This window comes from Podarcis liolepis (assembly GCF_965112155.1).
Source record: "Podarcis liolepis genome assembly, chromosome: 13".
Taxonomy (NCBI): Eukaryota; Metazoa; Chordata; class Lepidosauria; order Squamata; family Lacertidae; genus Podarcis; species Podarcis liolepis.
In genome coordinates, this window is record NC_139573.1 from 4,927,140 (window position 1) to 4,951,330 (window position 24,191).

The 24,191-nt window shown below is 50.6% G+C and overlaps 1 protein-coding gene across 8 annotated transcripts in view; it reads left to right on the forward strand.

Annotated features, from left to right (window-relative positions):
* Positions 1 to 23,552, forward strand: part of KDM6B (lysine demethylase 6B) — a 103,377-nt gene extending 79,825 nt beyond the window's left edge. For all 8 annotated transcript variants that reach the window (XM_083472453.1, XM_083472458.1, XM_083472452.1 and 5 more), the window contains 11 exons: positions 5,860 to 5,965; positions 8,270 to 8,475; positions 8,861 to 8,925; positions 9,364 to 9,432; positions 11,056 to 11,204; positions 12,159 to 12,273; positions 13,597 to 13,784; positions 14,118 to 14,259; positions 15,825 to 15,951; positions 19,061 to 19,231; positions 21,155 to 23,552. In XM_083472453.1, the coding sequence (XP_083328579.1) occupies positions 5,860 to 5,965; positions 8,270 to 8,475; positions 8,861 to 8,925; positions 9,364 to 9,432; positions 11,056 to 11,204; positions 12,159 to 12,273; positions 13,597 to 13,784; positions 14,118 to 14,259; positions 15,825 to 15,951; positions 19,061 to 19,231; positions 21,155 to 21,178 (1,362 nt within the window). In that variant the 3' untranslated portion in view covers positions 21,179 to 23,552. The remainder of the gene's footprint in view (positions 1 to 5,859; positions 5,966 to 8,269; positions 8,476 to 8,860; positions 8,926 to 9,363; positions 9,433 to 11,055; positions 11,205 to 12,158; positions 12,274 to 13,596; positions 13,785 to 14,117; positions 14,260 to 15,824; positions 15,952 to 19,060; positions 19,232 to 21,154) is intronic.
* Positions 23,553 to 24,191: the final 639 nt, after the last annotated feature.

A 24,191-nucleotide genomic window follows, 5' to 3' on the forward strand; every position in this document is an offset into this window, starting at 1 on the left:
CCGACCTAGGGGGTGATCAATGGGTGCTTCCAGAGTGGCTGGGTCACCCAGCCCAGGGAGTGGGGCTGAATAGAGTCTGGGGAGGACTGGGGATGTCGGCCGCGAAGGAGGGGCTATGCTTGTTGATCTGTGTTCCCCCCTCCCCAATTTCCCCCCAAACAGACGTGCTCATTCTACTCCCATCCCACACTCCTTAACCACCTCCTGTTTTTGACTTGTTTTGTTTTTTTTATTATTATTACTGTGCAATGGTACCTTGGTTCTCAAGCTTAATCCGTTCCGGAAGTCCGTTCCAAAACCAAAGCGCGTTCCAAAACCAAGGCGCGCTTTCCCATAGAAAGTAATGCAAAACGGATCAATCCGTTCCACACTTTTAAAAACAACCCCTAAAGCAGCAAGTTAACATGAATTTTATTCTGTAATGAGGCCGTTGATCCATAAAATGAAAGCAATAAACAGTACTGCAGTCACACAATCAATCAATCAATCAATTAATCAATCAATCAGTAGCTGAACTGGGTTCCACAAAGTCACAAAAAAAGAGCTGCAAAAACAAAAGTGTAAAATAAATAACAAAAACAGACAGTGTAACACTCAAAGCGGAAGTGTGGCACTCAAAACGGAGCACGTTCAGCTTCGAAAAAAGTTCACAAACTGGAACACTTACTTCCAGGTTTGCATTGTTTGGGTTCCAAGGCGTTTGAGAACCAAGGTACCTCTGTACTCTTGATTATTCTTTCTCCTCCTTTTCGCAATGCTTCCAAGGTTACTTTCTCCACGTCAAAGGCAGCTGTTGGCCGTTAGAAATAGATAGATATCGCCCTTCCCCACATAGTGAGCTCATCACCAACTTCTCTGTTAGGCCATTAAATAAATGCATTTGTTTACTTAATAAACAAGTGAGCCATATTCTTAATCTTGCTACGACAGCATCCACCTTTAGAAAACACCATTTCCCCCTCTTTCTAAACAGCTCTGATCTTTCTCTTTTAGGATGGCCCTTTGACCATAGCAGTGTGTACCCCAAAGAGGACCGGCCTTTTAAATTTAACTTTTAAGGCCGTTCTGCGAGCTCCTTCCTAGTGCCTGCCTATCTATTTGTCGATCGATAGATCAATCAGTTGTTCTGCCTGCCCATTAAGTTGCCTGCATCCCAGAGTCTGTGTCCATAGGGGAAATATTGCACCCTTTCTCTCCCTTTAATCTCCTAAGGCCTAAGGGGTGTTGCAGTCCCTTTGGAAAACCTTGCCCTCTGCCCTCTCTCGTTCTGCCAGTGGGATCCACCTCTTGGTTCAGTGGCTTCTTGTTCCTTCTTGTCCCTGGATAGGGAGGCAGATAAGTCACCTGGATTATTTTCCCTTGCCTGGCCTTGACCCTTGGCTGGAAGCAGCCACACACATCCACTGCAATGCCTTTCCTCTCACCGTTGGCTAATTGAAACCTCGGTGCCTTCAGTCCTCTTTCCCGGCCCTATCGTTTGTCCGGGGGATGAAGCTTCCTCAGGCAGCAAAATGCCTTGAGCGGGTCCTGCTTCGTGCAGGTGGGATTTTGCTTAGAGTGTATGAGGAGCAGACTGCGACATCAGCTTCACTCAGCAGTACCTTGGGTAACGTAATTTCGGGTTGCGAACCCGGCAGTGTATACTTCCAGGTTTTGCCGTGCACGTATGTGGAGAAGCGCTCTTCACGCATGCGCGGAAGCACTCTGTTGCACCACGTGCAGAAGTGGCGCGATAGGATTAGGGGTAAGTACGGACCCCTGGGATGAATTAAGTTCGTATCCAGAGGGTCCACTGTATATCGCTGGTGAAACCGCCGCCACTCCTGAGTCCCTCTGCTAGCAACATCCACTGGATGTTTAAATATTGTATTTAAAAACGGGGTATCAGAGTTTTTAGGGGGCTAACCAGGTTGGGATAGGGGAGGCGGGTGGCACTGTGAGTTAAACCACAGAGCCTAGGACTTGCTGATCAGAAGGTCGGCGGTTCAAATCCCCGTGACGGGGTGAGCTCCCGTTGCTCGGTCCCTGCTCCTGCCAACCTAGCAGTTCAAAAGCACGTCAAAGTGCAAGTAGATAAATAGGTACCGCTCCGGCGGGAAGGTAAACGGCGTTTCCGTGCACTGCTCTGGTTCGCCAGAAGCAGCTTAGTCATGCTGGCCACAAGACCCGGAAGCTGTACACCGGCTCCCTTGGCCAATAAAGCGAGATGAGCGCCGCAACCCCAGAGTCAGCCACGACTGGACCTAATGGTCAGGGGTCCCTTTACCTTTACCTACCAGGTTGGGGTAGCAGGCTTGTTGGCTTTTGAATGTCTTATGTAGATTTTTCAATTTCCTTGTTCTGTATGGGACGATGACAATAAGGATTATCGTATCGTATCGCAAAAAGGGCACTGCTAGGAGAGGGACTCAGTAGCGGCACTGGTTTCACCAGCCATATACCACTGAGTGAAGCTACCATTCCGCTCTGCCCTCATACGACACAGAGGGAGAAACAAACTGCATTGGCAAGGCGCCGAAACGGCTTATTCCTCCCTCTGCATCTTTAAACTGCTCAACGGAGGAGTGTGCAGCTGCCCTCGCCTCAGCCGAGCAGTGAAAGGAGCCCCCAGCCCAGCGCTGGCTCCCACAAGCCAGCTGGAGGGTGGGGGCTCCGTGAAACAGCTCAACCTTCCTTCCCACCCAGCTGAGCGGGTTGAAACCGCCTCGGCTCTGGAGGTGACAGCTGGGGCAGTTTTGCCCGGCGCCTCGCGGCCAGAGGCGGATGTGTCGTTTTTTCAACGTCGTGGTATATCGCCAAACTGCGATGTTGGGCTGGCGATACACCGCGGTGTTGGAAAGCTGATATCGCCCAGCCCTAGCGGGTGGGCTTCCCCCTGGCTTGGGGGACCAGGCAGGCCCCCCCCCATTGCAAGGGTGCTGTAAGCCCTGTGCTGGGAAGCTTCAGCCCTCTGGGTTGATTCCGAACTACAACTCCCATCAGCCTCCCTCCACCAGCAGGCATGGCCGATGGCTAGCGATGGTGGGAGATGTAGTTCAGCCGCCCCCGGCGAGTCAGAGGGCTGCTCTCAGCGCTGGATTTCCTGGATCGAGCGAGGAGGGGAGGTAAGGGTCGTCTTGCGAGGCCTCCTCCATCTCTCGGCCCTCTGCCTGCTCTTCCTCCCAGGCCTCTTCCCTTATCTCTTGGGCTCCATCCTTGGGTTAATCAGGTTCTGTCTCCCAGCGCAATATACCTTTCACCTCCTCTCAACCTTCAGCCGGCCTTTCCTTATCTCGTTCCTCTGGCCCTCTGGAATGCAAGAGAATCGAGCCAGACACCTATTATGACGATCGTGGATTTTATTATTTGAAAATCCGCATTCCCACACCAAAACACTGTTACTTATCTTTCCCCGCTGTTTCCTTTGGATACTTCGTCCTTGGCTCTCCTGGCTGTTTCGGAGCAAAACGGCCTTCATTTTCTGTGTGTTCCTTTTAGAGCGCCCGTCCCCCTTTTTAATGTGCCTCTCAATTTATGCCCAACTCCTCCTTATTTATTCTGTAGCACAAAGCTACAGGGTTCTGGGATGACGGAATCAGGCAGTCCAAACCTTGGCCCAGTTCTCTCTTGGGTACTGTGGTTCAGAGTCAAGTTTTCCATTGCCTGACCCAGCCTGCCCTTCCGCTGGTTCCTGCGTCTCGAGGTCGCGAAGATCATCCATGCTGCTCCCTCATTACTCGGGGAATGTCCTCAGCACCACTTGGGGTACAGGCACCCCTCCCCAATGCCACATTTCCTGGTGCCCAGATTTCTTGGTCCAAAATGAAACTTCTGGGCTGGGTGTCAGTCGGTCCACATTCGTCCTTTCTTGGTGGGGCAGGCATCTCTTAGGACAAAGTTCTTTTATTTTTTTAAAGATTTTTATTGAAATTTCACAAATTATATAATAACAAACAAGACAATAATACGAACAAACAAAGAAACAAAAACAAGTATAATTTCAATCCCTTATTTTCTTGTAACTTACTTCCCCGACTTCCTCATACCTCCCCTTTCTGTATTCCAATTTCCAATTATTAATTCAGCAAATCCTCTCCCTTGTTATCCATTTTAAATTTTTAGACTTTCTTTTCTTTTTACTTAATCATTACAGCTAGGAACCACATAATTTCTAAACCCACGTCATTCTAACATTCAATAATTTTACAATGTTTCCTAAGATAGTCCTTAAATTTCTTCCAGTCTTCTTCCGCTGCCTCTCTTCCCTGGTCTCGGATTCTGCCGGTCATCTCTGCCAGTCTTAGGACAAAGTTCTGCTGATGTCCCCAGCCCCGTTCTGCTGTGCTGTGAGGCGACATTGCAAAGAGCTGCAGTTTCTGCTTAGCCAGGGTTTAATCCAGTTCCCGTTCACCAATTAGGTTCTCTTGCACACCCCCTGTGTGGTTCCGGCCCTCCTGCGTGGAAAGAGGCATTGAGAGAGGTCTTTTCCTTCCCTCCACCTTGATCTTTCTCCAACGCATGGTTCCACTGTCTTTTTAATTCCTCCCTCGATCTTCCATTTTGGTTGTGTTTGGGAATTGGGGGCCATTCCCCAAAAGTCTCTGTCCCTCCCTCCCTCCCCCCTCCCCTCCCTCAACAAGTTGCACCATTAGTTTAACGGCCTTCTGCCTGCTCTTAGCTTAGCTCAGCATCCCAGAAGATGAGATTTTTGAAACCCTGGACCTGGAATCTGCCTGGAAACCAAAGGCAATATGGATGCCCAGCTTGGACCGGTGGAGCTCCTTGCTCGCCTTCCGCCCCAGGACGTGTCTCCTCCAAAGAAGACATTTGGGGGGGTGGCTGTTCTCCTCGAGGTTTTCCCCACCTCCAGCACCTCCTCCCTCCCCACACTGTCTCCAGACTGCAAAACGGCCCCCCAGAACCTGACATTCTTTGGAGCAAGACTTCCCTGCCTCCCATTTCTTCATCCTAAGGGGCGCTGTTTGGCTACTTGTCTTGATTTTATGGAAAGCAGAGTAAAAGTCTTCCCCCTGGCTGCACCCTGCAGCTTTATTGCTCGGCTGTTTCCCACACGGAACTGCAACCAGCTCTTTTTATCATCCCGGATTCCTCCTGCAGCTGCACAGATAAGACGGCTTCCTCTGTTCTCTGGGGATTCTTCTCTGGTCTGCTGGGAACCCCACAGTGGAGGGGAAGGGAAAAAATCAAATCTAAAAGGAGACTCTGAACTCCGCAAACTTTCTGGCCCCTGTGTCCTTCCTGCTCATTCTTAAATGATCTGGAGAACTTAAGGACGTAAGGAAAGCTTGATGGGTCAGTCCAGTGTCCCATCAATAGTCCTGGATCCTGTTCTCACAGTGGCCCACCGGATGCCTCAATCGGAAACCCGCAAGGAGAACTCAGACACAAGAGTAACTCTCCCCTCCTGCGGTTTCCAGAAACTGCTATCCAAAACCATCACTGCTCTCCAACTGTGGAGGCAAAGCCAAGCCGCTGTGCAATAGCCCGTCTTGCAAATGACTCCAAAAGCGCTCGGTGGAGACCACCGTTGACCAATGAATGAGCACCCACCACTGGATCTAAGGGCGGGGGGAGTTTCTGGTTGAAGATGGGGGGTGCTGGAGCAACATTAGTCTAACCTGGGGGTGGGGAACTGTGCAGACTTAGGCCCAGTGGCCTGGACTAGGCGGTTCTGTTGATCCTTAGCAGTGGGTTTATCTGAGTGGACCTCTGGTCCAAACTAGGAGGTGCTGCCGCCTTCTTCTTGTTGTTCTGCTGTCGCTGTTTCTGGGGGTGCCTTAGGCTTTTGCTTTTGGGGGTGGGGGGTGGGGACCCAAACTGGCATCTTGGCCTCTAACGGCTCTCCTCTTTCTTCTTCAGTTGGAGAGCAAGCGGGACGCTTTCTCTCCGGTCCTCCTGCAGTTCTGCACTGACCCCAAGAACCCCATCACCGTCATCCGGGGCCTGGCCGGATCCCTCCGCCTCAGTGAGTATCCCGCCGGTGGCCCTCTGTGGGTTTGGAGGCCAAAGAGCGCCTGGGTTGGAGGCTGAGGCTCTGCGGAGGGGAGGCTGAGTTGGAAGTGGAGGCTTCTGGGCCTGGGAGAAGGAAGGATACACAAAGAATCATAGAGTCGGAAGGTACCCCAAGGGTCATCTAGTCTAACCCCCTGCGATGAAGGACTCGTTTGCCCAACAAGGGGCTCGAACCCACGACCCCAAGGCATTCTACCATTGTACTGTGGAGAGTGTATTAACTTACGGTCTTTGTGTGTGGTTTGGGAGCTGCACGGCCTGGATAAAAACAACGCTGTCCAGGGTTGTAAAGACTGCGGAGAGAATAACTGGGTGCACTCTTCCCACCTTGGATCAAATCTACGTTTCCAGGTGCCATAAGAAAGCTGCAGATATAGTGCAGGATAGTGCGCACCCCAGAAATTATCTCTTTCAGCTTCTGCCTTCTGGAAGAAGGGAAAGGGTTATAATTTTTATCCAAATGCGATTTTGTTTTTAAACGCAGTGCTTGCCGATTAGAAGGTCGGCGGTTTGAATCCCCGTGATGGGGTGAGCTCTGTTGCTCGGTCCCTGCTCCTGCCAACCTAGCAGTTCGAAAGCACGTCAAAGTGCAAGTAGATAAATAGGTACCGCTCTGGCGGGAAGGTAAATGGCGTTTCTGTGCGCTTCTCTGGTTTTGCCAGAAGCGGCTTAGTCATGCTGGCCACATGACCCGGAAAAACTGTCTGCGGACAAACGCCGGCTCCCTCGGCCTGAAAGCGAGATGAGTGCCGCAACCCCAGAGTCAGCCATGACTGGACCTAATGGTCAGGGGTCCCTTTACCTTTAAGGTAGTCTCTGTGGGAGTATATTGTATTTAATTATGGGGTATCAGAGTTTTTAGGTGGTTAACCAGGCTGGGATAGCAGGGATAGCAGGCTTGTTGGTTTTTGAATGTCTGATGTAGATTTTTTCAATTTCGTTGTTCTGTGTGAGACAATGACAATAAAGATTATTGTATCGTATTGAGGGGTCTAGAGTCTTGTGCTCTCCCAACAGAGAAGCGTGTGTTCGTTTCTGCAGCATTGTGTAGGTTCGATCGCACTATACATGCATTTAACTTGCACAATTTCAGCCACGCATGCTTGGAGGCTGGCTGGTTGAAATTCCGCAAGGTGAATGCAAGCATTTGCAGAGGGTTAGACCCTTCCCACTCATATGATTCTAAGTTGGGGAGCTTAAAAGCTCTTTCTGCACTGGTTAAAGCGGGAGGACCTGGTGAGGAGAGAAGTCTTCAGCTCTCCACCTCGCTTTCTGGGCCTGCCTAACCCACCAACCACAGGACAGGGTTTGCAGGGGTTTTGTGTATCCATGGAAGTCTCAGGACCGAACCCCCATGCAGGATGTGATCCGTACTGTACAGTGGTACCTCTGGATGTGAATGGGATCCGTTCTGGAGCTCCTTCGCATTCAGAAGCGAATGCAACCCACGTCTGTGTGTGTGCGGGTCACAATTCGCCGCTTCCATGCATGTGCGTGACGTCATTTTGATTGCGCATGCGCGAGTAGTGAAATCCGGAAGTAACTTGCTCCGTTACTTCCGGGTCGCCGCAGCGCACAACCTGAAAATTCTTATCCCAAAGCTACTTCAACCCGAGGTATGTCTGTATTTGAAATCAGAGGCTTTGGGGTCGGATAGATTTTTGAGCGGGTAGTGTGTACATTCGTACCTCGGAAGTCGAACGGAATCCGTTCCGGAAGTCCGTTCGACTTCCAAAACGTTCGGAAACCCAAGCACGGCTTCTGATTGGCTGCAGGAAGCTCCTGCAGCCAATTGGAAACCTTGTCGGGCGTTCGGGTTCCAAAATGAGTTCTGAAACCGGAACAGTTGCTTCCGGGTTTGTGGCGTTCGGGAGCCAAACTAAGCTGTTCGAAAACGAAGGTACGACTGTACTCTTAATGAAAAGACGTCCACAAAATGGGATGTGTGATCTTGGTGAGGCAGTGAGTATCTGGGTGAGCCCTTGCAATCTGGTTGTTCAGGAGCAGGGGGCTTTTTCCTTGTGGGGGGCAGTGAAAAGAAAAAGAGGTCACGATTCCCAGAGGTCTTTGGCAGCCCCAAACAGGGCACCTCCCAGGTGTTTTTGCCTCCGACTCCCAGCCAAAAACATCTGGAGGGCACCAGGCTGGGGAAGCCTGGAGGGGGTGAGCTTCGCGCCATAAACTTGCCAGCAAACAGGGAGGGGCAGAGGGGCAGAGTTCTCTCGAAGCTCCGCCATGACACCCGCTCCCCCCTCAGACCTGGGCCTGTTCAGCACAAAGACGTTGGTGGACGCGAGCGGGGAGCACGCCGTCGAGGTTCGCACGCAGGTCCAGCAGCCCTCAGACGAAAACTGGGACCTCTCCGGGACGAAGCAGGTGTGGCCTTGCGAGAGCAGCCGCTCGCACACCACCATCGCCAAATACGCGCAGTATCAAGCGGCCTCCTTCCAGGAGTCCCTTCAGGTGAGAAGGCGGCAGGCGGGGCCATCTCTCGGAGCCGTTATCCACACCCCTAATGCCAGGGCCGGCCCAAGGCATTTTGCCGCTTGAGGCAAAGCGGAAAGGGGTGCCTGCCCCCTTGCTGCTGCTACCCGAGGCGACCGGTGGCCGCCCAGGGAAGCCCCAGAGGCTGAAGGGTGGGCCGGCCCTCTCCTTTGGGAGATGGAGCAAGCCACCCTTTGGGCTGGGGAGGGTTCTCCGCATTCCTGCAGTGTTAAGGGTTGGTGGGCGAAGGTCTTTCTCTTCTCCCTGGGTGACTGAGCTTAAATGCCTCTTCCTGTCTGGGGTGGGGTTTTTTGGGGGGCGGTGGCGAGGATTCCTGATCTGACCTTTCTGTCTCTTGAGGCAGGAAGACAAGGAGACGGACGACGAGGAAGCAGATGAGCCTGACAGCACCACTGAAGCGCCCCCAAGGTAGGAGGTCCTGCCAGAGCGTCCTTTCTTTGTGTTTTCAAAGGAATTTGCCGTTTTTGTTCATTTCCGGGAGCGGGGGTCGGATTTCTGCTGGAGGAACGGCTTTGCAACACTTTAAAACTGAAAGCAAATAAAAGAGGGCGTGAGTTGCGGGGCAGGGTCAGCCAGGCAGCTGCACCCCCAAAATGATTTAATCGGGTCACGTCATCCAGCCCCCTGCAATGCTTTACGAGTGAATTTTGAAGACTGAGCGGTACAGAAGGCAGAGAGGGGGTTTTACACTTTTGGGAAGGGGCAGTTCGGAGGTAAATTATTATTATTTCTATGGGCCCGGATGGAGGGTTTTGATGGGCCATGGTGTGGGGAGGGGGACAATTCTCCCCCATCTCTCTTCTCTGCACCTCCTGCATCCTAACTCTTCCTTTCTGCCTTTTGCAGCAACCCAGACCAGAAACCACACCAGATTATCAAGTTTGGGACCAACATTGACCTCTCAGATGCCAAACGGTGAGAATTGCCGCTTTGCTCTTTAACTGCCTCCAACTCCACCCCCGCCTTTTCACTGTGAAAGGCCAGGGTTGTTTTTCCTTGTGTCTTTTGACTGCAAGAAAATGAGGGTTGTGATTTTATGGAATTGTGGAAGCATAGATTCTTTGGGCCCAACGCGGGGCTTGAACTCACAACTCTGAGATTAAAAGTCTTGTGCTCTCTCAGTGACCTTGTTTTTTTGTGGCTTGTTGCTGCCCCTCTGTGGCCGTAATTTGTCATTGCAGGCAGGAGACTTAATATTGTTCATTGCTGCCCCTCTGGCCATAATTTGTCATTGCAGACATGAGAGCATTGCTTGTTGCTGCCCCTCTGTGGCTATAATTGGTCATTGCAGACATTAGAGCATTTCTCTTTGCTTGCCCCTCTGTGGCCATAATTTGTCATTGCAGGCAGGAGACTTAACATTGCTCATTGCTGCCCCTCTGTGGCCTTAATTTGTCATTACAAACTGGAGATTTAACATTGCTTGTTGCTGCCCCTCTGTGGCCATAATTTGTCATTGCAGACATGAGAGCACTGCTCTTTGCTGCCCCTCTGTGACCATTATTTGTCATTGCAGGCAGGAGTCTTAATATTGCTCGTTGCTGCCCCTCTGTGGCCATAATTTTCCATTGCAGCCAGGAGACTTAACATTGCTCGTTGCTGCCCCTCTGTGGCATATTTTGTCATTGCAGGCAGGAGACTTAATATTGTTTGGTGCTTCACCTCTGTAGCCATGCCCTGAAATTATTTCCCCCCCTCTGTTATGATGCTCCATGCTGCCTCCCCGTGGCTGTATTTTGCCATTGCATTGTATGCCACCTTCTCACTGTGACAGAGCTCTTTGCTTTCCATCCAGTGGTCATAACTGGTCACTGCAGGTGAAGCTCTCCACCACACCCCCCAGTCTCCACCCCAACCCCATTTTTTTATTATTATTATTTGGTTGTTGTCACTAGAAGGAAACCTGATTGCTTCTCAGTGCTGCCCCCCAGTGGACAACAAGATGTGCATGATGTGTTTTCGTTTTAAAAGGGAGATGGAGGGCAGCGAATAAATGCAAAAAATCAGTAAACGAATACAGTGGTGCCTCGCAAGACGAAATAAATCCGTTCCGCAAGCCTCTTCGTCTAGCGGTTTTTTCGTCTTGCGAAGCAACCCTATTAGCAGATTAGCCCTATTAGCGGTTTAGCGGCTATTAAAGGCTTAGCGGCTATTAAAGGCTTAGCGGCTATTAAAGGCTTAGCAGATTAGCGGCTAAAAGGCTATTAGCGGCTTAGCGGCTTAGAAAAAGGGGGGGAAAGCAAAAAAAAAATTGGAACACTTGCAAGACGTTTTCGTCTTGCAAAGCAAGCCCATAGGGAAATTCGTCTTGCAAAGCAGCTCAAAAACGGAAAACCCTTTCGTCTAGCGGGTTTTCCGTCTTGCGAGGTGTTCGTCTTGCGGGGCACCACTGTACATATCCGTGTTATGATAAATATTTAGAAAGTAGTTTCCCAAAAACTAATCTTAATAGCTGTTGAATTGTGGAAGGGCCACCTATGTCATCCCCCTGCGATGCTGGAATCGCAGCTGACCACTCTCCCCTGATATGCATCACAGGTGGAAACCGCAGTTGCAGGAGCTTCTCAAGTTGCCAGCTTTCATGCGGGTCACGTCGACGGGCAACATGCTGAGTCACGTGGGGCACACCATCCTGGGCATGAACACGGTGCAGCTGTACATGAAAGTGCCTGGAAGCCGCACACCAGGTAAGGCCATGAGCTGCGGCGATAGCCACTGGCTGGGTTGTTTGATTGATTGAGTGGTTTTATTTAGAGTATACCTTTACCCCCCCCTTTCTTCAGCCGGAAAAGGTCTGCAGAGCCAGTGTGGTGTAGTGGTTAAGAGCAGTGGACTCGTAATCTGGTGAACCGGGTTCGATTCCCCGCTCCTCCACATGCAGCTGCTGCTTGGGCCAGTCACACTTCTCTGAAGTCTCTCGGCCCCACTCACCTCACAGAGTGTTTGTTGTGGGGGAGGAAGGGAAAGGAGAACGTTAGCCGCTTTGAGACTCCTTAAAAGGGAGTGAAAGGCGGGATATCAAATCCAAACTCCTCTTCAGAACACCTAACATACAGCCCAAGGCAGTAGGTAACAAGGCAGCCCCTGCCTGCAGGCTTACGTTTCGGGGGGGGGGGGCACACGACACACAGGAGGAAAGGGATGGGGAGGGAAGAGGAAAACCAAAACTCAGGTCCAGTTTCTGAACGGTCAGCTGCTAGCCTGGTTCAGGGATGCGAGCAAGTTTTCTGCTTCCCACCGCTTCAGCAGAGGCAATCTGACAGCATGGCTGCCCCCAGATAATTATGAACGCATACAGTGAGAGGGATGAGCTTGCTTTTGCCAGGGAATCTCATTTATATTAGGTCCAATTTGGGACGAACAAACTCTTATCTGCTCATCAACAAAAAGATGCCTTTCTCTTTTCCGATCTTTCATACTTGAAAACCACAACAATATTGTCCTCGGTATCCATTTCTTGCTCTCATTTTGAAAATATATCTATCCATAATTTGCAAATAAGCAAAAATAGTTTTGTTTTGACACTGAAATGTTTAGGATTGTCCTCAAATCTTCCTGCCGCACTTGCCATCTTCTAATGCCAGACTCTTTGAGAACCTCTGCTATAACTTGTGTCCTGTTGCCCCCCCCCCAACTTCCAGGGCACCAGGAGAACAACAACTTCTGTTCCGTGAACATCAACATCGGGCCGGGAGATTGCGAGTGGTTTGCTGTCCACGAGCATTACTGGCAGGACATCAGCGCCTTCTGTGACAGGTGAGGGTCTTCAGAGCGTGTCATGTCCCTGCTGCTGTATAAATGTCACATAAGCTTATGCAAGATGGAGGGCTCGCTGGTACCAGGGTTTCCTGGTGGGTTTTTGAGCAAGCGCCATTGGTGTGCTCCACCCCCCGGTCACTTATCTTCCCCAGATAACCCCTACCACCTCAAGAGGCACGCAGAGGGAAAGCACACACACAAAAACAAGCAAACACAAAACAAAAAAACAGGCACACTTTGCTTTTGGGAACTGAACAGAAGTCAAATCCAGTAAAATTAAGCTGAAAACTTGAAGAGGAAGTGGGAAAAGAAGCCGTTCTTGCAACTTCCTTCTTCAACTCTATGGTCTGTTCAGGGGAGAAAAAGGTAACCTGTGTCCAGGGCAGCTCTTTATCAGCTCCATCTGGTACGCAGGATGAGACCCTCCCTGCCCGCTGTCTGTCTTGCCAGGGTGGTACATGCTCTGGTTATCTGTCGCTTGGACTACTGCAATGCGCTCTATGTGGGGCTACCTTTGAAGGTGACGCGGAAACTACAACTAATCCAAAATGCAGCAGCCAGACTGGTGACTGGGAGCAGCTGCTGAGACCATATAACACCGGTCTTGAAAGACCTACACTGGCTCCCAGTACATTTCCAAGCACAATTCAAAGTGTTGGTGCTGACCTTTAAAGCCCTAAACGGCCTCGGTCCTGTATACCTGAAGGAGCGTCTCCACCCCCATCGTTCAGCCCAGACACTGAGGTCCATCTCCGAGGGCCTTCTGGTGGTTCCCTCGCTGCGAGAAGCCAAGTTACAGGGAACCACGCAGAGGGCCTTCTCGGTAGTGGCACCCGTCCTGTGGAACGCCCTCCCACCAGATGTCAAAGAGAAAAACAACTACCAAACTCTTAGAAGACATCTGAAGGCAGCCCTGTTCAGGGAAGCTTTTAATGTTTAATAGATTATTGTATTTTAGTGTCTTGTTGGAAGCCGCCCAGAGTGGCTGGGGAAACCCAGCCAGATGGGCGGGGTATAAATAAATTATTATTATTATTACCCCTCTTGCCATCTCATGACCCAAGAGTCAGTGTGTGTGGGTGGCCAGAGGCTTTGTGGGTCCCAGGAGAATACCTTGAGGATGCTGTTGCACCCATGGGTGCCAGGTTTGTGGACCCCTGCCCTAAGGGGATGATTTGGGGGATCGGTTCCTGGGATCGGGGGCATAAGAGGTGCTTCATTGCTTTGCCCACTTCCGTGGGACCATCATAGGGGAACGTATGAAGTCTTTCCGGGTGGTTTCCCCCTTGCCTCGTCACCCCAACGCCCGCTTTCCCACAGGCACGGTGTCGACTACCTGACCGGCTCGTGGTGGCCTATCCTCGAGGACCTTTACCAGTCCAACATCCCCGTCTACCGCTTCATCCAGCGCCCCGGAGACCTCGTGTGGATCAACGCCGGCACGGTGCATTGGGTTCAGGCCACTGGGTGGTGTAATAACATCGCCTGGAACGTCGGTCCCCTGACAGGTAACTTAACTGGATGACCGGGGTCCTGAAAAGTGGGATGGGAGGAGGGGGAGTTGAAAAGGGGATCCCGGAGCCCCACACTCTATAAAGGGCAGGGTCATGTCCTGCCTCCAGGATTCTATTACAGTGGTACCTCGGTTTAAGAACAGTCCTGATTTACAAACTCCGCAAAACCGGAAGTAGTGTCCCGGTTTGCGAACTTTACCTCGGTCTAAGAACGGAATCCAAACAGTGGAAGGGCACCGGCGGCAGGAGATTCCATGACGTGGTCCTCTCCTTGCCTGGAGGGGCGTCCTCTTCCTGCCCCCCTGACCTCTTCCCTTTCCCTCACAGCTTACCAGTACCAGCTGGCCCTTGAGCGCTACGAATGGAACGAGGTGAAGAACGTCAAGTCCATTGTGCCCATGATCCACGTCTCCTGGAACGTGGCCCGCACCGTCAAGATCAGTGACCCCGACTTGTACAAAATGATCAAGTGAGGAGGGCTTTCGGTTCTGCCCCCCCACCCCCCGCAACTCCTCCAACCTTTCCTGGCCGTGTCCCTCCTGCTTTTTTGCATCTGCGCCTTGGGCAGTTTCTTGCACAAAAGTCTCTTGGTTGGGGACCAGATACGAGGGGCCTTCAGTGGGAAGGCACAGGGGGCCCTCTGCTGAAATGATGAGGACCCCAGCCTCATTTTGGTTGCAGGTGGGGTCTCCATCATTTGGTGGCGGGAGTGATGGGCAGGCCTCTTGTTCCCTTAGCCCAGATGTGGGGGACCTTTCACCCTCCAGATGTTGTTGGATGTTGGCTCAGCAATACCTTGAGGGCCACGGGTCCCGTCTCCCTCCCCCCGGCCCGTTTCAACAGCTGTGCAAAACGCAGGTTGTGTGTGTGTGTGTGTGTGTGTGTGTGTGTGTGTGTGTAATCTATAGAACAGATAAACAGGCAATACGTTACCGTATGTTCCAAAGATATATTTTTTTAATTAACATATGCTAGAAACGTTGCGTTATAAATAAGAGATGCAGTCTTAGGCATTTTATCCCCTGCGCTGGAAAAGGAGTCGAAGTTTGTCTGGGAAAACAAACACGGATTTTGCAATAGCAGCTGACGATGGTGTTGGCATCCGTCTGTCTCAACAGACAATGGAGTGCACTTCCGGAGGTGAAGTCCAAACCGCTGTGTTAGTAGCAGCACCAAAGTGATCTCCCCGGGGCACCAGCCTGGCCAGTGTGCAACCGTGTCTGGACGTCCTGGGCTGCCCAAATTATGTTCCAACTCAGTGAGGAAGGCATGCTCCCCCACAAAAAATATTTATTATGGGAAAGGCAATTCACAGTCAACAAAAGATATTTTACATTTGCATTTGGGGGAAGGAAAGGTTCACTCTGACAAAATGTTTACTTAATGTGAATCGATAGGGTGTAGAGTTTGCGTGTTGTTTCTTTCTTTAAAAAACTTTCCTTAAAATTTGTATTTGTTTATTAAATTTGAATACCACCCTTCATCCACAAATCTCAGTGCTGCTCACAACATAAAGATACAACATTAAAACACAAAATACATGATAAAAACAAGGAAAAAGAAATATGAATTTGAGCGGGTTGTTGGGGGGGGTGGAAATCAAGGCTTGAGGCTCTTCCCACCCCTGAGCTCTTTCTGTCCTTCCTTCCTTTAAGCGAAGAAAAAGGCGCTGCAATTTTTTGAGCTTCCAGTAGTTTTGGGCTAGCAACAGAGCTCAGCCCCCCCACCCCCAATTGGCCTGAGTCCCTCCCCAGATGTGTCATTTTCCGTCCCTCTTGTCTCTTCCGCGGCTACTGTTTAAATACAGATGTGATGTTTACTGCGCAGGTAAAAGCACCAAAACCATGCAGTTTCTAACATGTGCAGCCTTTACACACATTGACCTTCGGGGAGCAATGCAAGAGGCAATTAAATTAACAGAATCCCTTAGGGGGGTTTTGATGCCCCACATCGATGCGTTGGCTGCTTCATCCGTCCCCATGGAGAGGTGCACCCGGCCGCATCCTGACCCCTGCCCTCTTCTCCCGCTCGCAGGTACTGTCTGATGCAGTCCATCAAGCACTGCCAGGTGCAGAAAGAGAGCCTCGTCCGGTCCGGCAAGAAGATCGCCTACCAGGGCCGCGTGAAGGACGAGCCGGCCTACTACTGCAACGAATGCGACGTAAGCTTTCCGGCTCCTCTCGCTTTTCTCTTTCCCGCCACAGTGGCAACTGCACGGGGGTGAGGCTCCCTCCCTCTCTCAACCTCGCTTTCCTCCAGGGCGCTGCCCCTTCTCCACAGGTCCGCCACAGCGCCAGCAACGCAGGTGGCGCTCCCTGCTCCGAGACAGCGCCAGTCCTGGTGCACCCATTCCCCAGAATAAGCCTCAGTTGACTGGGCTTCCATGTCCGGCCCTCTCTGCAGTTCTGACTGTGGGGACGAGGTTTGCGTTCCGCATTCACGCTCTCTGAAAGTTGACCCCCACGGAAGTGGCCATCTTTCCGTCCTCGGCGATCCATTTCCTCCGAGCTCTTGGGCAGAGAGCGGCCGGCAGGTCCTCCTAGCCTGTGACAGACTCCGTTCCCCCCGCCACAGACTTTTTATTTTTTGGAAAACAGTCCTTCCGCCTTTCCACTGAAAGGGCCTGGCAGGGTTTCCTAGGCCTTTGTGGTGTGAACAGTGTTTGATGAGCCCTGCTTGTCTTTAAAATACCTCCTGTACCCAACTCCAGTTTGAGGCTCCCGGGCCTCCTTCATTCCTGACGGCCCCCGAGAAGCCATAAAGGCGATTAGGAAGGTCGAAACAGTGAGTATGAAACGCGTGTCTTAAAAAAAGCTGTGGCGAAAAAGAAGCTTCCGGAAGGATCAGAAGCGTATGGTGAAGTCGGACCTCGCGGCTCTACGAAACCTCACCTCAAGAGTCTCAAACTAAGAAGCCTCGCCCAAGCACCCGTAAGGCTTGCAGTGGATCACCATGATGAAAACGGGAGGAAAATATAATTTTATATCTGCCCTCTCTGAAAGGAAGACCCCGATGGAAGAAGCTGGACCTCAAGCAGAGTTCTGGTGGTTGCGCCTCATTAAGTGTCATTGTGCAGAGATAGGAAAGGTTTGGGAAACGGCGACCAAAACGATTAAGGGACTGGAGTATTTCCCCTATGGGGCTTCTTAGTTTACCGAAAAGGTTAAATAGGTGTATAAAACGATGCCTTGTGCAGCTTAGGGACCAGAGAGTGAAGTTGATCCTTGGAAGATTCGGGATGGATAGAAGAAAGAACACGCTTTAAGGGCATCCTGTGGAACTCCCTGCTGGAAGTCTCCGGAAGAGGATTAGACAAATTCGTGGGAGATGAGGCTGTCAGCAGCTACTCACCTCGATGGCTGTGCTCTTATCTCTATTGTCTGAGGGAACATGGCTCCTAGCTGCCGGGAATTGCAGGGAGGGATAGGATGCTAGGCTGAACGGGCCTGATCCAGTCGCAAAGCTCCGCTGATGTTGTTGAAGGACCTCGTCCTGAGGTCTCGGGGTAGCCTGAGAGACAGCGCAGCTCAAGCAGCGAAGGAGGAATGTCTGCTGTGCAGTCTCCTTAAGGCAGGGTCAAAAGTGAGGCGCCAACCCGACTGAAGCCAGGAAGCCGCCGTGAATTTGGGTGGAGGAGACTGCAGTTTCTCCTCAGCCATGGAGCCAGGACTCAGCTGCAGTGACTTGGGTTAAAAGAAGCCACAGAATCACAGAATGGTAGAGTTGGAGGGGACCCCACACGGTCATCTAGTCTGACCCCCTGGAAGTGGAAAGGAAGCAGGGCTTGTTGTCGGCCGAGCCTCACAGGGAAAGGGGAAGTCAGCCAAGCCAAGTGCTTGTGGCACGAAGTGCCTGAGATGCAGGAAGGAAGGCTCTGTTTCCAGAGTCGCACCCATCTCAAGAAAGACTCCTGTCGTGGATCTCCTTTGCCCCATCACAAGGGTCCCTATGCTGAAATCCTGGCGGGTGATGCAGGGAAGAACATCCCTTGAAGATGCCAAGATTTGGGGATCCCTCCCTGTCGCTCAGGCGAGGCCGGATCAACGCCTTCTCTTCCAGAGTAACCCGCTGCAAGATTCACCGGAGAAGGACACTCGGCAATAGGTTGCGTTCAAGGCATGTGACGCGTCAGCCAAGTGCGCAGAGCTCGGTTTTTATTTATTTATGTTGGTGGAGAAGAAATAAAACTCCTTCCCCCTTGGTTCTGTGTCGGCGTCGTGCTTCTTTGGGTCCCACACTTCTGCCCCTCTTCCCAGGCAGAAAGCCTCACCCCGTGGCAGAAGAAAGCGGCCGCAAGCTTTGTGTTTTGCTCTCTTCTTTCGCCGCAGCAGCTCCTTTTGCCCGCCTTGAGCCACGGCTGGCGTTCTCTGCCAGTGGCAGGCATGTGCTTGGGCAACACCCCCCCCCCCGCCCTTTCCGGAAGGGTTTTAACCAGTAAACACAAAAGGCTTGCCCTTCTCGGTGCTCCCCCATACTGTCGTTTGCCTCGAGTGTGACTGCAGTGCTGAGTGGGGCGGCTGGGAGAGATCCCTGCTTATTAAACGCTAGAAACCATGGCAGGCTGGCATTTATGCTTTCTTTTATTTTAATTTTTTGGAGGGGTGGCCGTTGTTAACTGCTAACAAAAGTGGAAGGCAGGCTTGGAAAACTCCTTTCCCCCCAAAAACGGTGCATTGATTATGCCGGGGAGGTGCCGTGTTTTTTGCTCTATAAGACTCACTTTTTCCCTCCTAAAAAGTAAGGGGAAATGTGTGTGCGTCTTATGGAGCGAATGCAGGCTGCGCAGCTATCCCAGAAGCCAGAACAGCAAGAGGGATTGCTGCTTTCACTCCGCAGCGATCCCTCTTGCTGTTCTGGCTTCTGAGATTCAGAATATTTTTTTTCTTCTTTTCCTCCTCCAAAAACTAGGTGCGTCTTGTGGTCTGGTGCGTCTTATAGAGCGAAAAATAGGGTATTTAAAGGAAGAGCAGAACTTCTTGGTTTGGATTTTGGGATGCAGCAGGAGGAGGTGATCTGCCATGCAATTAAAGGAGACCTAGTAGCTGAGGGTGTGGGGAGCAGACCTGGGTGAAATTTGGAGGGGTGGGGCTGAGCCTCAGGGGGCTAATCTGCTTACAGTTGTGATTAGAGGCAGAGGTGGGGAGGAAAGCCTTTAACTTGCTTTCCACGGCTCCCAGCGCATCCTTACCTAGCACAGGTTGACAAGGAGGTTAGAGACAAAGGCCACGTCCCGTTGCGACAGTCGCTGATTCCCTGTGTGCTCCCCGCAGGTGGAGGTCTTCAACATCCTTTTCGTGACGAGCGAAAACGGGGGCAAAAACACGTACCTGGTGCACTGTGAGGCCTGCGCCCGCAAGAGGAGCTCCTCTCTCCACGGCGTGGTGGTGCTTGAGCAATACAAGACGGAAGAACTGATACACATCTATGACAGCTTCACCCTGGTGAGTATATGTCTGGGGAAGGAGGAGAGGCAGGCCCCACGGGATCGCAGATTTGGTCAAGCAAAGAGGAGGGTGCCGCCTAGTGGCAGACAAGGGAAACGTCACCACGGCTCTTCAAGGCACTTCAGAGCTGTTCAATCAACTCTAGTGTCCTCCCAAAGTGGCTCTCTGAGGATTACTGATCGTTACAGTGGTGCCTCGCAAGACGAAATTAATTCGTTCCGCGAGTCTTTTCGTCTTGCGATGTTTTTCGTCTTGCGAAGCACGGTCCGCCTCTTCAAGCGGCTTTAAGAAAAAAGCGAACAAACTCACAAGACGTTTTAGTCTTGCGAAGCAAGCCCATAGGGAAAATCGTCTAGCGAAGCAATGAAAAAACCGAAAAACCCTTTCGTCTAGCGAGTTTTTCGTCTTGCAAGGCATTCGTCTTGCGGGGCACCACTGCATTATGAATTATATTTAACAGATCTGTAAGATGAAAACTGGATAAAACATAAAAACCCAGTTTCTGTTAGTAGGAGAAAGAATCAGGATTCAAGGTGACTGTAACAGATTGGAGAACTGGACCCAAGCTAGCAAAACGCATGTTGACAGGGACGAATGTCAGGTTCTGCAGTTAGGCAGGAATAACCAGCTGCACAAACTTGGCGTGGATGTGAGGGACACCCGGCGTGACAGCAGCGCTTGTGAAAAGTATATAGGCGCCTGAGCCGACCACAATTTTAACACGACTCAGCCAGTCTCCCCAGCCACTCTGGGCAGCTTCCAACAAAGATTAAAAATACATTAAAATGTCACACATTAAAAACTTCCCTTCAGATGCCTTCTAAATGTCAGGTAGTTGCTTATCTCTTTGACATCTGATGGGAGGGCATTCCACAGGGAGGGTGCCACCACCGAGAAGGCCCTCTGCCTGGTTCCCTGTAGCTTTGCTTCATGCAGTGAGGGAACTGCCAGAAGGCCCTCAGCACTGGACCTCAGTGTCCGGGTAGAACGATGGGGGTGGAGATGCTCCTTCATGTATACTGGGCCTTTGAGGCCATTTAGGGCTTTCAAGGTCAGCACCAACACTTTGAATTGTGCTCAGAAACGTACTGGGAGCCAATGTAGGTCTTTCAAGACCGGTGTTATGTGGTCTCGGCGGCCGCTCCCAGTCACCAGTCTAGCTGCCGCATTCTGGATTAGTTGTAGTTTCCGGGTCACCTTCAAAGGTAGCCCCATGTAGAGCGCATTGCAGTAGTCCGAGCGAGAGATAACTAGAGCATGCACCACTCTGGTGAGACAGTCTGCGGGCAGGGAGGGTCTCAGCCTGCGTACCAGGTGGAGCTGGTAGACAGCTGCCCTGGATACAGAATTGACCTGTGCCTCCATGGACAGCGGTGAGTCCAAAATGACTCCCAGGCTGTTCACCTGGTCCTTCAGGGGCACAGTTGCCCCATTCAGGACCAGGGAGTCCTCCACACCTGCCTGCCCCCTGTCCCCCAAGAAGAGTACTTCTGCCTTGTCAGGATTCAACCTCAATCTGCAAACCCCCTGATGATCTCTCCCAGCGGCTTCAAGGGAAGCCATAGTCCCGCTCTGTTCTGCCTTGGTCAGACCCCACCTGGAAAACTGTGTCTGATTCTGGGCATCCCGGTTTAAAAAGGATATTGACAAGCTGGAAGGTGTGTAGAGGAAATGGCGACCAAGACTGGTCTGGGAACCAAGCCCTTTGAGTGAGCGGGGCATGTTTAGCCTGGGAAACGGGAGATACGATAGCCATCTCCAAATATCGGAAGGGCTGTCACATGGAGGACGGATTCCTGCGTTGCTGCAGGGGGTTGGACTAGATGACCCCAAGGGCTCCTTCCAACTTTACGGTGTTACGATTTGGAAGGAAAGGCTGTTAATTGTAGGTTTTTTTCTCTCTCCCCTTTTCTCCTGCAGTCTGCGCAGCCCAGTTCCAGATGAGCCATACCACGCCTGGACACGGATGTCTGGGCCGTCTCTCCACGCTAGCTCACCCCCCCCCCGCTCGCGTGGGGTGGGGGGGTTGCTATGGTCTGCCCTCCGCCCTCTCCCTCCAGTAGCAGCTGAGCCTCTGATCTCCACCCGCCCTTCTCAACTCAAACCTGCCCTGAGCCGGGGGGGCAGATAGCAGAAGCGTCGTGACCTGGGGCGTTCTCCTGACGGACCCCTTTTTTTAATTTATTCTTCAGAACGAACCTTTTCTCGTTTTTGGTTTTTTTTTTCTTTCCTGGGTGGTGCTGATTTTGTATTAAAAAAAAGCAGGGGGACAAAACCCTGAACTTTAAAAAAAACTCAAAAAAATTCAAAGAGCAAACGGAATGGAGCAGCGAAATGGATGGCGAAATTCCACTGTGCCTCTGGATTCGTCCCGCATGGACAAGAATTGGGGTGCGGTGGTTTCGGGGAGCTTCTATGAACAGATCGAGAGGGGGGGCGAAACAGTTCCCTTCTTCTCAAGAGCATTAATTTCCGTCTCTCTCGCCGGGGTGGAATGCCAGCGAGCGGAAAATGAGAGAGAGAAAGAGAGACTGCTGTCTAAATTTGGGGGTGCCTGGTTTTGTTTTTTGTTTTTTTTCCTTTCCTTTCGATTACGTTTTTCTTGGCAGAAATTTAAAGGAAAAAAAAGAGAGTTTGGGAAACGGAAGCAAGCAAAAAAAAAATGAAAAAGAAAAATTAATACGGGTTTCTTAACACAGGACTTTTATGGGTTCAGTTCTCTCTAGGTGAACTTCTCATCGGGATATGGCGGGGCGGGGCGGGGGGGAGAGTGTACATTGATTTATATATATTGGAGGGGGGGGGAGCCGGGGAGGGTTGGCGAATTTTTTCCCGCGTGTGGTTTTTAATTATTCTGATGGACATTTTGATTTCTTACATCCTTTTATATATATTATATATATATATAAATATAAGAAGGGAAAAAAAATTCCTGGTTTGTATTAGAAACTGCTTTTAAAAAACAAAATACAGAAAACGAGACAAAAAAAATAAAATAAAAAATATACGAGTTTTTTTGCACGAGGAGCAAGCGGGACGGAGGAAGTCCTCGTGCGAAAGGAGATTGGGATATGGTGGAAACAATAACCCCGTGCGGAGGGAGTGGTGCTCGCCCCCAAATCAGACACACGGGTAGATGGGAGATTTTTTTTTCCTTTTTCACGAAAGGGGAGGGGGGGAGCTGATTTCTCCCCCTCCTCCTCCCCCTATCCCTAGGTGTTGCCATTGCCCCAGCCCCCAATTCCCTATGCCATTTTTGTGGGGGGCAGGGGGTGGGGTGCGGTTGGCAATCTAACAAGGACCCCTTAACTCTGCCCTCTGCCTGCCTAGCTATGGCTGACCCTTAACTCTGACCCTTAATGCCTCCTCTTCAGCTGATAAAATCCGTTTAACCTTAACTCAAGATATATAAATATATATATATATATATATTCCTTGGCTGAATTCATTGCCCCCCCCTTCCTCTTCCTCCTCCAATTCTCTGCCCTTTTGACTCTACAGTTACAACTCCCAGATCCATTTGAAAAAGAAGAAGACAGAAACGTCTCAGATTTGGGGTCATTTTTCTTCCTTTCTTTTTTTTAAAAAAATAATTGTACCTCCATGCCTCAAAAAATTGTTTTGCAGTTTGTAAATGTTCTTTCTCTTTCTCTCTTTTTTAATTTATACGTCTCTCCTTTTTTTTTTTGGTAATGATCTCTCTATTTATTGGTCCTCTTTTGGGGTTTGATCCAGCCTCTTTTTTATTTTTAACTTTTTACAATGTTGTTGTACCTGATTCTTTTTTAAAGAAGAAAAAAAGTGTCTCCTTTTGTTGTTCCAGGTTTTCTTTTGTTTGGCTCCTCTCTGGAATTTTTTATTGAATTACTTAACATGTTCTTTCAGATATTTTTTTTCTGTCTGTTGATGTTTTTTTCCTTGACATGGTGCTCTGTTTTCTCATGGGGGTGGGGTGGGGGGGTCGGGGTTTGGATTGGGGAAACAAAAGCCTGATCCTCGTTCATCTGTTGATTCCCCTTCCCTTTTTTTTTTTAAATGGAAGAATCTCACCCCACCCTACACAAGGAAGGAAATCTCTTCCTTCCTTCTGAAAAAAAACCTGCACTTTTTTTAGTTCCAGATTTCCCCTTACCCACCCTCACCAATCACAGACACACACTGAAAAAAAGCAGATGAACAATCTCGCTTCTCTGAGAAAACTCACTCTCACATAAATTGATTCTTATCGTACTGTAGGGGGACGAGGAGAAAGCAAATCTTATTTTGTAAATGTAAAAAAAATAAATAATTAAATTAACTCACAGAGATAAAAAAGAAACCAGCCGACTTCTGTCTTCCTTCATTTCTCCAACCTGGATATACGAAAAGCTCGCATCTGGTGTGCCCAAATACATCAAATCTCTGCCCAGTCATTAAAACAAGCCTCTCTCTCTTTTTTCTTCTTCATTGTTTGGGGAAGGGCGGAATGTTTTTTTACTAGGAAAGGTACGCGGATATAAAGCCGTCGTTCTTGTCCCAGTTAAGCTACGGGAACTCGCTTCCGTGGGACACAATGACTGCCACCGACTCGGAGGGATTTAAAAGCGAATTGGATGAATTCGCGGAGGAGAGGGCTATCGATGGCTACTGGCTGTTATGGCTAGCTCTGCATCCTCAATTGGTGGACATTGTTTTGTCCCAATACGGCTCCTGCGGCAAACGAACGGTGCCCTCTCGCTCTGAGCGCCGAGGTGCCACGAATAAACCTCCTGCAAAAGCCCCTCTTGAGACAAACAGGAAGGCCACAGCTCTTGCACAGCGCCTGTTTGTTTTGAAGGTGCTTGTGCAGGAGATAGGCCTCCCATCCCTGGGTCAAATCTGCCTTTTCTTGGCACCCCAGTGCAGCCTCGTGGTACCACCGTCTCCGCTGTTTACGATTTGTGCACCAGATCTCTCCCCCCCCCCCCCGCTTTTACAA